The sequence below is a fragment of the Ruditapes philippinarum genome, unplaced genomic scaffold (genome assembly GCF_026571515.1).
Source record: "Ruditapes philippinarum isolate M1 unplaced genomic scaffold, ASM2657151v2 ctg2619_1_1_1_1, whole genome shotgun sequence".
Lineage (NCBI taxonomy): Eukaryota > Metazoa > Mollusca > Bivalvia > Venerida > Veneridae > Ruditapes > Ruditapes philippinarum.
Genome location: NW_026866563.1, coordinates 33,005 through 44,709, shown reverse-complemented (window position 1 = coordinate 44,709; position 11,705 = coordinate 33,005). Strand labels below are relative to the sequence as shown.

At 32.0% G+C, this 11,705-nt stretch overlaps 1 protein-coding gene across 1 annotated transcript; it reads left to right on the top strand.

Annotated features, from left to right (window-relative positions):
• Window positions 1-242: 242 nt before the first annotated feature.
• LOC132732916 (uncharacterized) lies at window positions 243-10,107 on the top strand. Its single transcript, XM_060719444.1, has 6 exons — window positions 243-751; window positions 1,343-1,382; window positions 2,190-2,255; window positions 2,813-3,238; window positions 4,446-4,563; window positions 9,061-10,107. Exons 1-6 carry the CDS (start codon window positions 548-550, stop codon window positions 9,920-9,922), a joined length of 1,716 nt encoding a protein of 571 aa, XP_060575427.1. The 5' UTR covers window positions 243-547; the 3' UTR covers window positions 9,923-10,107.
• Window positions 10,108-11,705: the final 1,598 nt, after the last annotated feature.

The following is an 11,705-nucleotide window of genomic DNA, read 5'->3' as shown; positions in this document are numbered from 1 at the left end:
CCGATTGGGATACATTGTATTGGTTCTTTATGTAATAAATCGTCTCCTTTCTAAATGTATTAATTAAGAATATATTGATCAATTTTGTAATATTTGTTGCAAAATATACTTTAGCAATTTCTAAATTCTTAACAACTTGTTATTTTGCAATACATGTATAATTTGTAATAGTGCGTTCAGGTCTTTTGCATAATTGTGAAACACATTTATTGACTATAATAGTGAGAACATTATTGTCTATAATAGTAAGTACAATAACTTTATCTGTTGTAACATTGTAGTGGATCAATCTGTATCATCTTGCAAACGTGAGTTCGTTAATTCTAGGCTTTTCACACATATACACAGTCAAATATTTGAGTATTAACAAGATTGCAACAATACAGAATGTAAAAAATTATCAACAAAGCCTATTACATGAAAATAATTCGGGAGTTTGTTGTAAAAAAATTAACCTGGATAAACGTAAGTTCATTTTGACCTTCTCTTGTAGTACATACTTTGATGTCAAGTGATACTAAAGGTCCTTCCATTCTTATGAAATAAAATGGGCCTAATATGCATTCAGACATGTGTGTATTGTATGAAAAAGACAAATTCGTCAAATGAGTTTACGGACCGGAGTCCTATCATAAATTTCTTACAGGTGCAACAAAATCAGATTGAGATTAACCTTGAACATGAGATGAGAGAGCTGAGAGCGCATGGGATGTCTAGATTAGAAGAGAAATACGAAACAGCACAAAAACAGGCAAGTGTTATAGCTAATGCATTTGAGTATTGTTAGAACATGCTTTTACGGCCGATAAAGTAAGGCAATATTGTTTTTCAAGTCTATTACAATGGATAATAAGTTCAAAAGGTCTTTTAAAAATACTGCGATTCTAAAGTTGCTAGTCTTTTTATTGTATACGAATCATTACTGAGAAACAGATGTTAAAACAGATGCCTCTTACCTGTCATTGTTACATGTCTCTCTGTTAACCATCATGCACGCTTGAATATATAGCTTTGTTTAGATTTCTTGAACATAACATTCGTTAGTAATGGAAAAGAGTACAATTTTGAATGACATAAGTGTTATTACGTACATATACTTTGTGGTCAGTTCTTACCTACTGACTTCTATCTTAGGTAATCAAATGTAGTCTTTAGACGATGGTATCCGAACTATTCCAGTGTTCTGTAAGTATTATATTGGGTTTCAGAAAATAAGGAATTAAATGAATATTACCAAAATATATATAATTAAATTTTAGTTCCTTCTTCGTAATGTTTATGCACAATAATCGAATGGTTCGAATAATATATATAATGTAACACTTTAAATTTTTTTCTTCAGCATGAATTGAAACTTCAACTGATAGAGCAACAGATAAAAGGTTTGTCCTTGAATATTTATTTGAACAAATAAGAGCTTATCCTTATACGAAAATTCTACTAGGTCATTAGACAAGGATTTAAAATCAAACATAAGTATTATCGAGATACGTAACAGTGTAGTTCAAAAATTCTGTATCCGTTTGAAAAGAATTACTTTTATTCCCTTAAATTGCACAAATTCATAAATTGGTTCCTTTTTATGATATAACTGTTGGATTTGACAAAACAGTAACATTATGCAAAATTGACATAATGTTTTTAACTTATGTTATACTGATATACGTACAAAATGTATAAATAGCTACAAAGAGAAAGAAGAATTAAAATAATGAAGCTAGAAAAAGAATCAGACTTTGAAATAAAATGATGTTTGAATAGACATATTTCAAAAAGGGGTGTTTTAGGATTTGACACTATAAAAAAGGTCATGCAAGAAACGTTTTTATTTCTATAAAAAAATCAAAAGAATATCAAATTTCTAAAAAAAACGTATTGCTTGTGAAAGAATAATCAATTAATATCTCTAGTTATTTTGTCTATAATAGAAAACATTCCGGAGTTTGCATACTTTTTCTTTTTTAGCGGACTTGTTACTATGGACAGAAACAGTGTTGTTGTTTAAAAGTTACGAACAAGTGTTGTTCATGTAGAAAATAACTTGTAAAATATTTGGTCTAAGATGTATTCTTCCCATCATATACATGCCGAATTACTTAAAAATAGGACACGCATATATTCTGTTAAGCATTATTGAATATTTTTTACATAAATGTTCGTAATTTCCCGAGTTGTGTTTTTATTTACAGATAAAGAAAATGAGCTTCAGCTTATGCTAAATTTTAGATCTGCAGGAAAACAAAAGAGTCTTAAAGGTACATAATGAAAAAATACTTAAAACCCTGTGAATTCACAACTCTTATCAATAAAATTTTGTTAGCATTGAAAAGAAGACAAAAGGAAAAACACATTTAGAACATTATTGTTATTTTATACATTTACTTGTTTGAGGACTTAAATAAGAATGTTACTAAAGTAAGTTGACTGTTGAACTAGCTATATTTGAAATACATTTACTTATATCAATTATTCATATTTAAAATACTAATTCTCTAACTTTCCTTGTTGTTCTTTCATAAAAACTGCGCACGTAGGAATATATAAACGAAGACGGAAACATGTTTACCGATTTAATTACGCAAGCATGCCCTTTGTTTTTAATATGCATTACTCAGCGCGCAAAAAGGGAAAACATGACGAAACCTGTGTAACATTTATATGAAAAAAAATAACGGAACGAAATGTAACTTATTTGAGAAAAAAGCTAATACACATGCAATTTGAGTGTGCATTAATATCTGCATATTTTGATGCACGTTAAACCGTGCATTGATTCTCTACATGTATTATGTTTTTTTTTTTTGTTTTTCAGAGCAATTCTTGCTTGATCTACAGATAAATGTTATTGCTAAAAATGGTGAAAAAAGTGCTGAAGGGAATCAACGAATTTATGAAGTAATGAGAGATTATATTAAAGATAACGATGATATGACTGGTTCGTCTTTTGATGAAATATCAACTGATACACCAGTCTACCACCTCGTAGATTTCATCAAGGCCATAAAGAAATGCCGCATCGTTGATATTTCTACCACTGACCAATCGTCAACAGACATACAAATCAACTGCACCAGTTCGAAGGCCATGGAAGATTTTCTTACGGCTATCAGCAGTAACGGATTTCATCAAGAACTGTTTGAGCTTAGACGATGGTTACTTGTGCAATGTGACATTGAATCGCATGACATAATTGCCAATTGCTCTTCAAATGGCATAGAGAAAGTAAAACAACGTCTGTGTAAGTAAAATATGAATAATTATGATATATGATATATTTTATATTTAACAGTGTATTCTGTTTTTTTTTGTAATCAGTGCATATTAAGGTGATTCCGCTTTGCCAGCCATGTTTGTTTTCACTAAAGTCTGTCCAAAGTGAAAGTAGGCCAAAATTCATATAACAACAAAGCTCTTATTGTAAAATGATGATACATTTGAAAGTACACTTCCAGGTTTATATTTTAAGGACAATTATAAACAAAAATAAAAATGATAACAATAAGAATATTTACCGTGAATGTGCTACATTTCTGAAGACCAAAAACATTCTGTTGCAAAGTTTTAGGCACATTCCATCAATGGCAAAATCCTTTTTAAAGTCTGTTTTAGTGCCAACAAAAGCTATTTTTTGCAGCAAATACAAAAATCTTTCAAAACTTAACTCCAAATAAATCAGTATCTCATGTCCTTCTAAGCACATGGCCTCCATTATTTTTTGTAAAAAAAGCAAGAAAAACAATCATCATTTATAGCCTTATGAACTACAATTTAAATGAAAACACAATCAAACTTTAAAATCTAACCTTTTATGTGTAACAGTGAAGTGTGTCTGTTTGTCATGTACACAAGAAATAGGTAAATGATGTTTATTTTCATGGTACTACTTTTTTACACATGTCATGGTGGCCCTGTTTTTTCAAGGTCAGATAAAACACTTTCCTAACATTTAAGTTTTTAAAAGTTTTTTGTATTTTCTGCAAAAAATGGCATTTGTTGGCACTTAAATAGACCTTAAACTGGATTTTACCATTCATGAAATGTGCATAAAACTTTGCAACAGAATGCTTTTGGTCTTCAGAAATTTAGCCCATTTAAGGTAGATTTTCTTATTGTTATCATTTTTATTTTTGTTTAAAATAGTCTTTAAAACATAGAACTTGAAGTGTACTTGCAAATGGCTTATCATATAACAATTTGAGCTTTGTTGTTATGAATTTTGGCCTACTTTCACTTTGGACAGACTTTGTGAAAACAAACATGGCTGACAAAGCGGAATCACCTTAAATGTATTAAATGACTAAATCAAAATTAATTTTTAAAAATCTTTTGCGCAATATCGTTAAAATATGTAAGGATTATTGAAAAACTTTATAGGTTGATAATTTTTATTCTGTAAACACAAAAACATGTACAAATATTTAAAAGCGTAAATCTACTGTCCTCAGACTTTACCGGCGTAACCAGATCTATGACTTGTACCGAGCATCAACATACACAATGTACTCTCTATTGTCCAGACCATGACACGTTTTTATGTACAGCATGCAGAGAATCAAAACATGGGTAATTATACACTTCTTTAAATCAGTAATTTATAGTGGTTAATATAGAACAAAAAGTATCAAATTAAACAAACGAATTTTAAAATCGTGCAACAATGACCGACAACTTATCTGTCAGAAGCATTTAAGTTTGATTATCTCTTAAAAAATTTGTAAACAAATTAGAAAATTTATAGTTTGGAAAAAGATAATCATTTGATACTTTAAATTGACCCGACACTTTAATTGTATCCCTCATTTTAGCATATTGAAATAATTTAAATTTATTTGGTAAGTAAGACGAATGAAATATATTATAGTCATCACCTTTGATAAATATTCGAGTGTTGGCAGAATAATAAGTCTTTTCGTTATAGCGACTGGCCGATGTATCATTTGGTCTACACTGAGATACAGTGGACGACTAAATAGTTTCTTTTGGTTTTGACCCCCGTTGTTGCTTTGACGTTTGTAGCATCCGAGGTTAGCCAAAATTATCCCTTTCTGTTTCCGGAGTTATATGACCTAAACTGTGTTGACCAGTACGCCGTTAAACCAAACAAACAAACAAAGCTAACAAAATATTTTATATCGGCAAATTCCAGCATTGCTAATAGTTCTTTGTATTTATTTAACAGTTAACTTTTAATTAGAATTATAATACCTTAATTCCTGAAAAAGTGCAAGGTATTTATTAAAGGGATTACGCGCTGGTTTGTCTTTTGTTTTGTGATATTCTGACATGCTTATTCTTTACAATTTACCAAAATTTTTATTTTAAGCTTGTAATTGCTGTTTTCACATTTTTATACATGTCTTTTTTTCCTGAAACTGATCGTATTTATTTTATTTTGTAAACATGCAAACTATTATTGCATGATTATTATTATTAATTTTTTTTATCTTATCAATTATCAAAATTAGCTCTTTAAAATGATGCGATGCACCTATGATTCAAACATCATATCAACAGCCTTCTGTGTAATTTAGTTACTAATACATTGGTTTTTTGTTTTTGCGCTGTAATTGGCCCTTCATTTATAGGGCAGATAATTTGTACAACTTATGAAAGTAACAACCATTGATTCAAACATCATATCAACAGCCTTCTGTGTAATTTAGTTACTAATACATTGGTTTTTTGTTTTTGCGCTGTAATTGGCCCTTCATTTATAGGGCAGATAATTTGTACAACTTATGAAAGTAACAACCATTTTCTTACCATGAGGAATTTACACTTCGATTTTGAACAACATATTTCTTAGAGGTTAATACTTAGTTCCCCTGCTCGCCATTGTGCGATAATGGCCCGACGATGTTCATAATGACAAGAGGACCGCAGAACCTCGGTGTCCAATATCACCACACGGCCGGTAGGAAACAATTATTAACGTTTTTAAAACCTACGAAATACCGTTGATGTCATCGTGGTCAGCAAATTTAATGTACTGTACGTCATTCGAAAAAATGATGACCAGCTAAACGTATTGCACTATCGTATTATCGTCATCACATTATCACATTGTCGCATTATCGGACCGTCGTCATCGCATTATCGCGCCGTCGTATAACCACGTAGACCTTACGGTTTTCCATAAATACCTACATTTCAATATCGCCGCTAATCTTGGTTGTCGCGATTTCTAAGAAACGTTCAGGTTGTCAATTTATACAAATATGTCTAACATTCAGTTAACAAAATAGCAATTGATAGAAGGAAGGAGTGCAGACCTTTTGCACATATGCTTATAAATAAACACGAAACTTACAGAATTATAGGTACAAACAAAGTGTTCATACATTTGGTTATAATACAGGCTGGTTTTTTTTATACACCAGTTTTTGGCAAATTCAACACATATTTCTGAGCGCTTTAAAATTGATTCAATACCAGAAATTAATTGAAATTAGGTGTGGATATAGTTTTCCCCAAATACAAGTGCATACGATTATATATGAAATTGATATTGTATAAACGTACAGTCAGTTTTATACGTGCAATATATAGAAATTGATAGAATGTGTATGCATAAACCCAGAAATACACACCTTTTCAATTTTCGTGGGACAGAATTTCAATAACCGTTTTCTGTCTGTCATACATGTGTATATGTACTTTTTATGTCTGTTAATCTCGGGTACATGTATAACAATGTACATTCAAAAATGACTTATACTCTTAATGTTAAATAAACTTGGTTATATAAGCATTCTTAATGTGAAACAGATTGCCCTGATTCTTTCATTAATGACGTATACAGAATAATTATGACCTGATTTACGCTCGATCTAACGGACTAATACTTACCAAAGGCAGTCGGTGCGTGGCTTGGATAGTATACATGTCAATGAACACGCCCACTCATTTTATGCCCCAGAAGGGAGGCATAATATAATTGCACCGTCTGTCTGTCCGTCCGTCCGTCTGCGAGTTCCCACTTCATTCGTGTCACGACTGTAATTTTGTCATACATTTTTAAATAACTTGACACAAATGTCTACTACATCAAGACGATGTGTTGCGCCCAAGAACCACGTCCCTGCCTCAAAGGTCAAGGTCACGCTTTTATTTTGAAGTTTCACATTATCGCAATTAGAGTAAATAGGTACGCACATTCGTGTCCAGACTATAACTTTGTCATGCATAGAATGATTTAAAAAAAAACTGGGCATAAATGTCACATAATCACAATTAGAATAAATAGGTACACACAATCGTGTCCGGGCTTTAACTGTCATGCATAGAAGGATTTTAAAATAATTTAACATAAATGTCTACAACATCAAGACGATGTGTCGCGTCCAATTATCACGTCCCTACCTTTAAAGGTCAATGTCTCACTAGCATTTTGAAGTTCACTTGGTGGGCGTGGTCATGTACATGTATACTATACACGAACCGACTGCCTGTGATACTTACCGATGGCACCGATACCTCTCAATCGGGAGAAATTATTGTAAACGGCAACAATGAGCGACCTATTTTAATTATTAGATATAAATTACTAAATCAGGAAACAACAATGAAATTCGGATAGTAATTTAAATCATAAGAATTCAGTTATAATGTCACAAGGTATATTAAATATACTGGCAAATATTCCCTTCCATCGTTATTGTCTTTGTTTAAATCTTTACGTTCACGCCCTTTAAATATATATGAGCCGCGTCACGACAAAACCAACATAATGGGTTTGCGACCAGCATGGATCCAGACCAGCCTGCGCATCCGCGCAGTCTGATCAGGATCCATGCTGTTCGCTTACAAACCCTACTACAAGTAGAGAAACTAATAGCGAACAGCATGGATCCTGATCAGACTGCGCGAACGCGCAGGCTGGTCTGGATCCATGCTGGTCGCAAACCCATTTATGTTGGTTTTGTCGTGACGCGGCTCATATTATAATAATAGTTATTGTTCACAGTTAAGCTGAAGAACATAATTACAGTGAAAAAAGCAGTTTAAATATACACCATATATACACAACGTACGAGGGGTTATCCGAAAATTCGTCGATTTTTTAAACATCTCTTGAACGTCAGCTTGTACTTTAATGGAATTTTATCAGCATACCTTGTAGAACATTATCAGGAACAATTAAATACGTCAATAAATAATGATTTTATATTGCTTTTGATAAGCACATACTCGGCATCCGGCGCAAGGTAGAAAAGTGCAGTTAGTCATCGTATATTTTTTGCTAAAAACTAATAATTTAAGTAGAAACCCGGTAAACATCGCATGTTTCTTCTAGGACGTCATTTAAATAAAATTCTTTAAAATTATGGATGTCATTTCTTTTAATTTTTGTTGATATCGCTAGAAACGCCAAAACGCCGTTATTGTTAACAACGGGAAAATAATGGACACGCAAAAACTAGAAAATCGCGCAATCATAAAATTTTGTGGTAATTTGGGAATGATACAATCAGCAGGCGAACAGATAAAATAAAATTTCATGATCATTAGTGATGTGAGTGGCATAAGAAATTTAGTGATGGACATTACTTTGAGAAGCAGTAACGGTCATTGACTGCGTAACGTTGAAGTACATTTTATACTTTATTATGACGTTGACGTCAAAATTATTTTGGAGTGCGCCGCTGTCACCGACATGTGTTTATGTTAAATTAAATATTGTTGTTATATATGAAGCTAATATGAAGCTACTTACATGATTTTTTCTATGTTTATTTGTTTCTTATTCTTCTAAGCAGTGTAAGAATTTCAAATCAATATCTCAAATATATTTTAAGCAACAAAGAAAGTCAACGAATTTTTTGATAACCCCTCGTATATACACATATGTCATATTGAAATGTGAGCCATGTTATTAAATGTCTATAATTAAAGTCATGTCATTGAAACATGTGTAAAAGTCTATAGAAGTTTCTGCACTATGCTAGATAATTGTAAAGCTAGTGTTTGTCGATATTTTTGTTTGTGATATATTTTGTATTCATAATCATAAATGGAAAGAAGGTCAAAAAAATAATTGTTTTTTTTCTATTCATACAGCACATGTCTTGGAATAAAACAAGTTACATCTGAAAGGTCTTACGTTGAACAGAAACGTCGTCTCAACATCAAAAGTATAAAAGGGGTTTATAGCGTTAGGATAGATAATACTTTGATAAATAGAAACAAAAATGATCAAGATGAGTGTATTATCACTAGTATGTGTATGCTTCCTAATGGTGAAGTTCTCCTTGCTGACATCTTGAATAACAGACTGAAGAAATTGGACAGTTCGTACAAGGTAATAAGTCACTGTGATGTAACTGAACATCCCTTTTCTGTATGTTATATAGGCAACGATACAGCTGTTGCTAGTTTAAGTGGCAATTCCATACAGTACGTGAATATATCAGATAATATTAACCTGACACAATTAGTGAAGCTAGATCATGAATGTTACGATCTAGCTTGTCACGGTGACACACTCTATATTTGCAGTAGATACACAATTTACAATTATAACAAAGACTGTACACAACAGCATGTGCTCTATCATTATCCGGACAAAACCTACAGTCCCTTAATTGCTATAAGTGACAATGGGGAACGACTCTACTTCAAGGCAAAAACCGATCTAACTACAACAGATGACAAAGGAAATCATTTATTCGACGAACAATTTGACGGTTATCGCTTACGTGATATATGTATGGTTGGTGAAGGTATTGTTCTTGTATTAGATGAAACAAACAGTATTCATCAGCTGGATTATAATGGAAAAAAGCATCGGACTGTAGATAACATGCCATTAAATATTTCATTTCCGCAGTCTATGTGTTTCGACAGAGAAAGATGTAGACTTATTGTTGGTGGTAGTGAAGACAAGATACATGTTTACAAATGCGAGTTTTTGCCAAGTTAGTTAATAAAATTTTGATAAACAGAGAACCAAATGAAAAATGCATCGCTTATCTACTTTTGTTTATTTAAATTTATAAGTTTGTATGTTTGCTTATTTCTTCATCGTGCCATTGCTTAATAGTTTGATGTAGTACGTAAATATCTTGAATGTATTTGTAAGGACATGTATATATTAGATAACTTTTTTCATAATAAAGGTTGAATAGTTACAAGTTTGAAACTTTTTTAAATTCTTATCGAGATAATTAAACAACAAGTCAATCTTGTTAAAGAACTAACGAATGAATTGATATTGAGATTGATTTATCCCGCATATTGTCATTAATACTAAGGCCTGAAATAAAATTTAATTTATTTCCTCTTCCCTACCTACTGTACCCAACACATTTGCCCCTACCCAAAAGATGTTTTCAGGTTCAAAGGGGTTGAAAGTATTTTTTCTTTCAGAATACAATAGGTACAATCTAATCTGATATTCAAGACAGCTAGCATAGTTAAAAAAATGTTGCATATGTCAGTTGTGAATATGGTACGTAATGCATGTACATATACTATTACACTTAATAAATTAATTTTAATAATTCATTAACATATAAGCATTTAGTTATTAGTATGCACATATAAAAAATAATTTTCCTACCTACCTACCAAACCCTAATTTTAATGGGTCGGGAAGGGGAAACAAACATAAGTTTATTTTAAGCCTAACAGTCCTACACGTCTACATTATCTTACTATCTTAGCAATAGGTTTAAGGAAAAATATAAATAATTAGTTTTAGCTCGTATGAGAAAAGTGGTTCCAATTTATCAACGAAAAAAGACACAAAGATTGGCATTCATAAATAAAGCAAACTTGAAACATTTGACCTTGCAGATCAATGTCATTTATGAGAGAAGGTCAAGTTCAGTATGTTCAACTTGACCGTCTTGTCCAAAGTGCTGCTTTGTCCAAGTATGAAAGTTATCCATAAGACAATTGCAAATAGAACCAACCCTAAAATTTTCGGAAGGCAACCGTAACAGCAATGGCAGCAACGACAACATGGCTGTAACAATAGCTCTTTTTTTCTCCGAAAACGTCTAGCTAAAAATAAGAACTTCATTTTTATTTCAATTAAAAGAAAAATATTCTTATGTAGACTTGTGTCTTTGAATCATGCTTAATGAAGTTTAAATAATAATATATCAACAACCGTGAAACTCATCCTTTTCTTTATTCTGCGCTACTTTTGCACATTCCATACCTGATTACTGCCTGGTGTCAGCTCAGGAGGGAAATCATTTCTGGACCAAGAACACAGTTAACAAAATTGTATAACTTGACAATATTAGTCAGCAAAACACTTTTTATAGTTGTGGAAAAAGATATTTGTAAAAACAATTATGGCATTAGTAACTGTCCTCGCATATTTATATTTAGATGAGCCGGAGGTAAATTTCGTACTTATGATCAAACATTGTGGTAAGATGGCAAAGAAACAGTGAAACTTTTCACCTAAGAGAAATTATTATACTTTACGTGAATCAGGGTCAGCTCGGCCCTTAAACGTACTCGGCCCCCGAGTCAGCTCGACCCTATTCCAACTCGGCACGGGTCAACTCGGCCCATAATTATATATTACTGGTAATGATAACTTATATTACTTTAAATATGTTTTCATCATAACTTTCAATGTTTAACATTTTCACAGTAACAGACCTCTACTCAAGGTTATTGAAAACTTTTATAGATGAAAGTACCAATTTGCATGTGAATTTACGATTTTTATGCACGTTTTGCCT

Bases quoted from the DNA above. Each gene is read 5' to 3' on its own strand.
- LOC132732916 (XM_060719444.1), top strand. From the start codon at position 548: ATGGGCCTAATATGCATTCAGACATGTGTGTATTGTATGAAAAAGACA. The intron at 1,383-2,189 runs GTTTGTCCTTGA...TTTTATTTACAG, and splicing joins GATAGAGCAACAGATAAAAG to ATAAAGAAAATGAGCTTCAG. The intron at 2,256-2,812 runs GTACATAATGAA...TTTGTTTTTCAG, and splicing joins AAAACAAAAGAGTCTTAAAG to AGCAATTCTTGCTTGATCTA.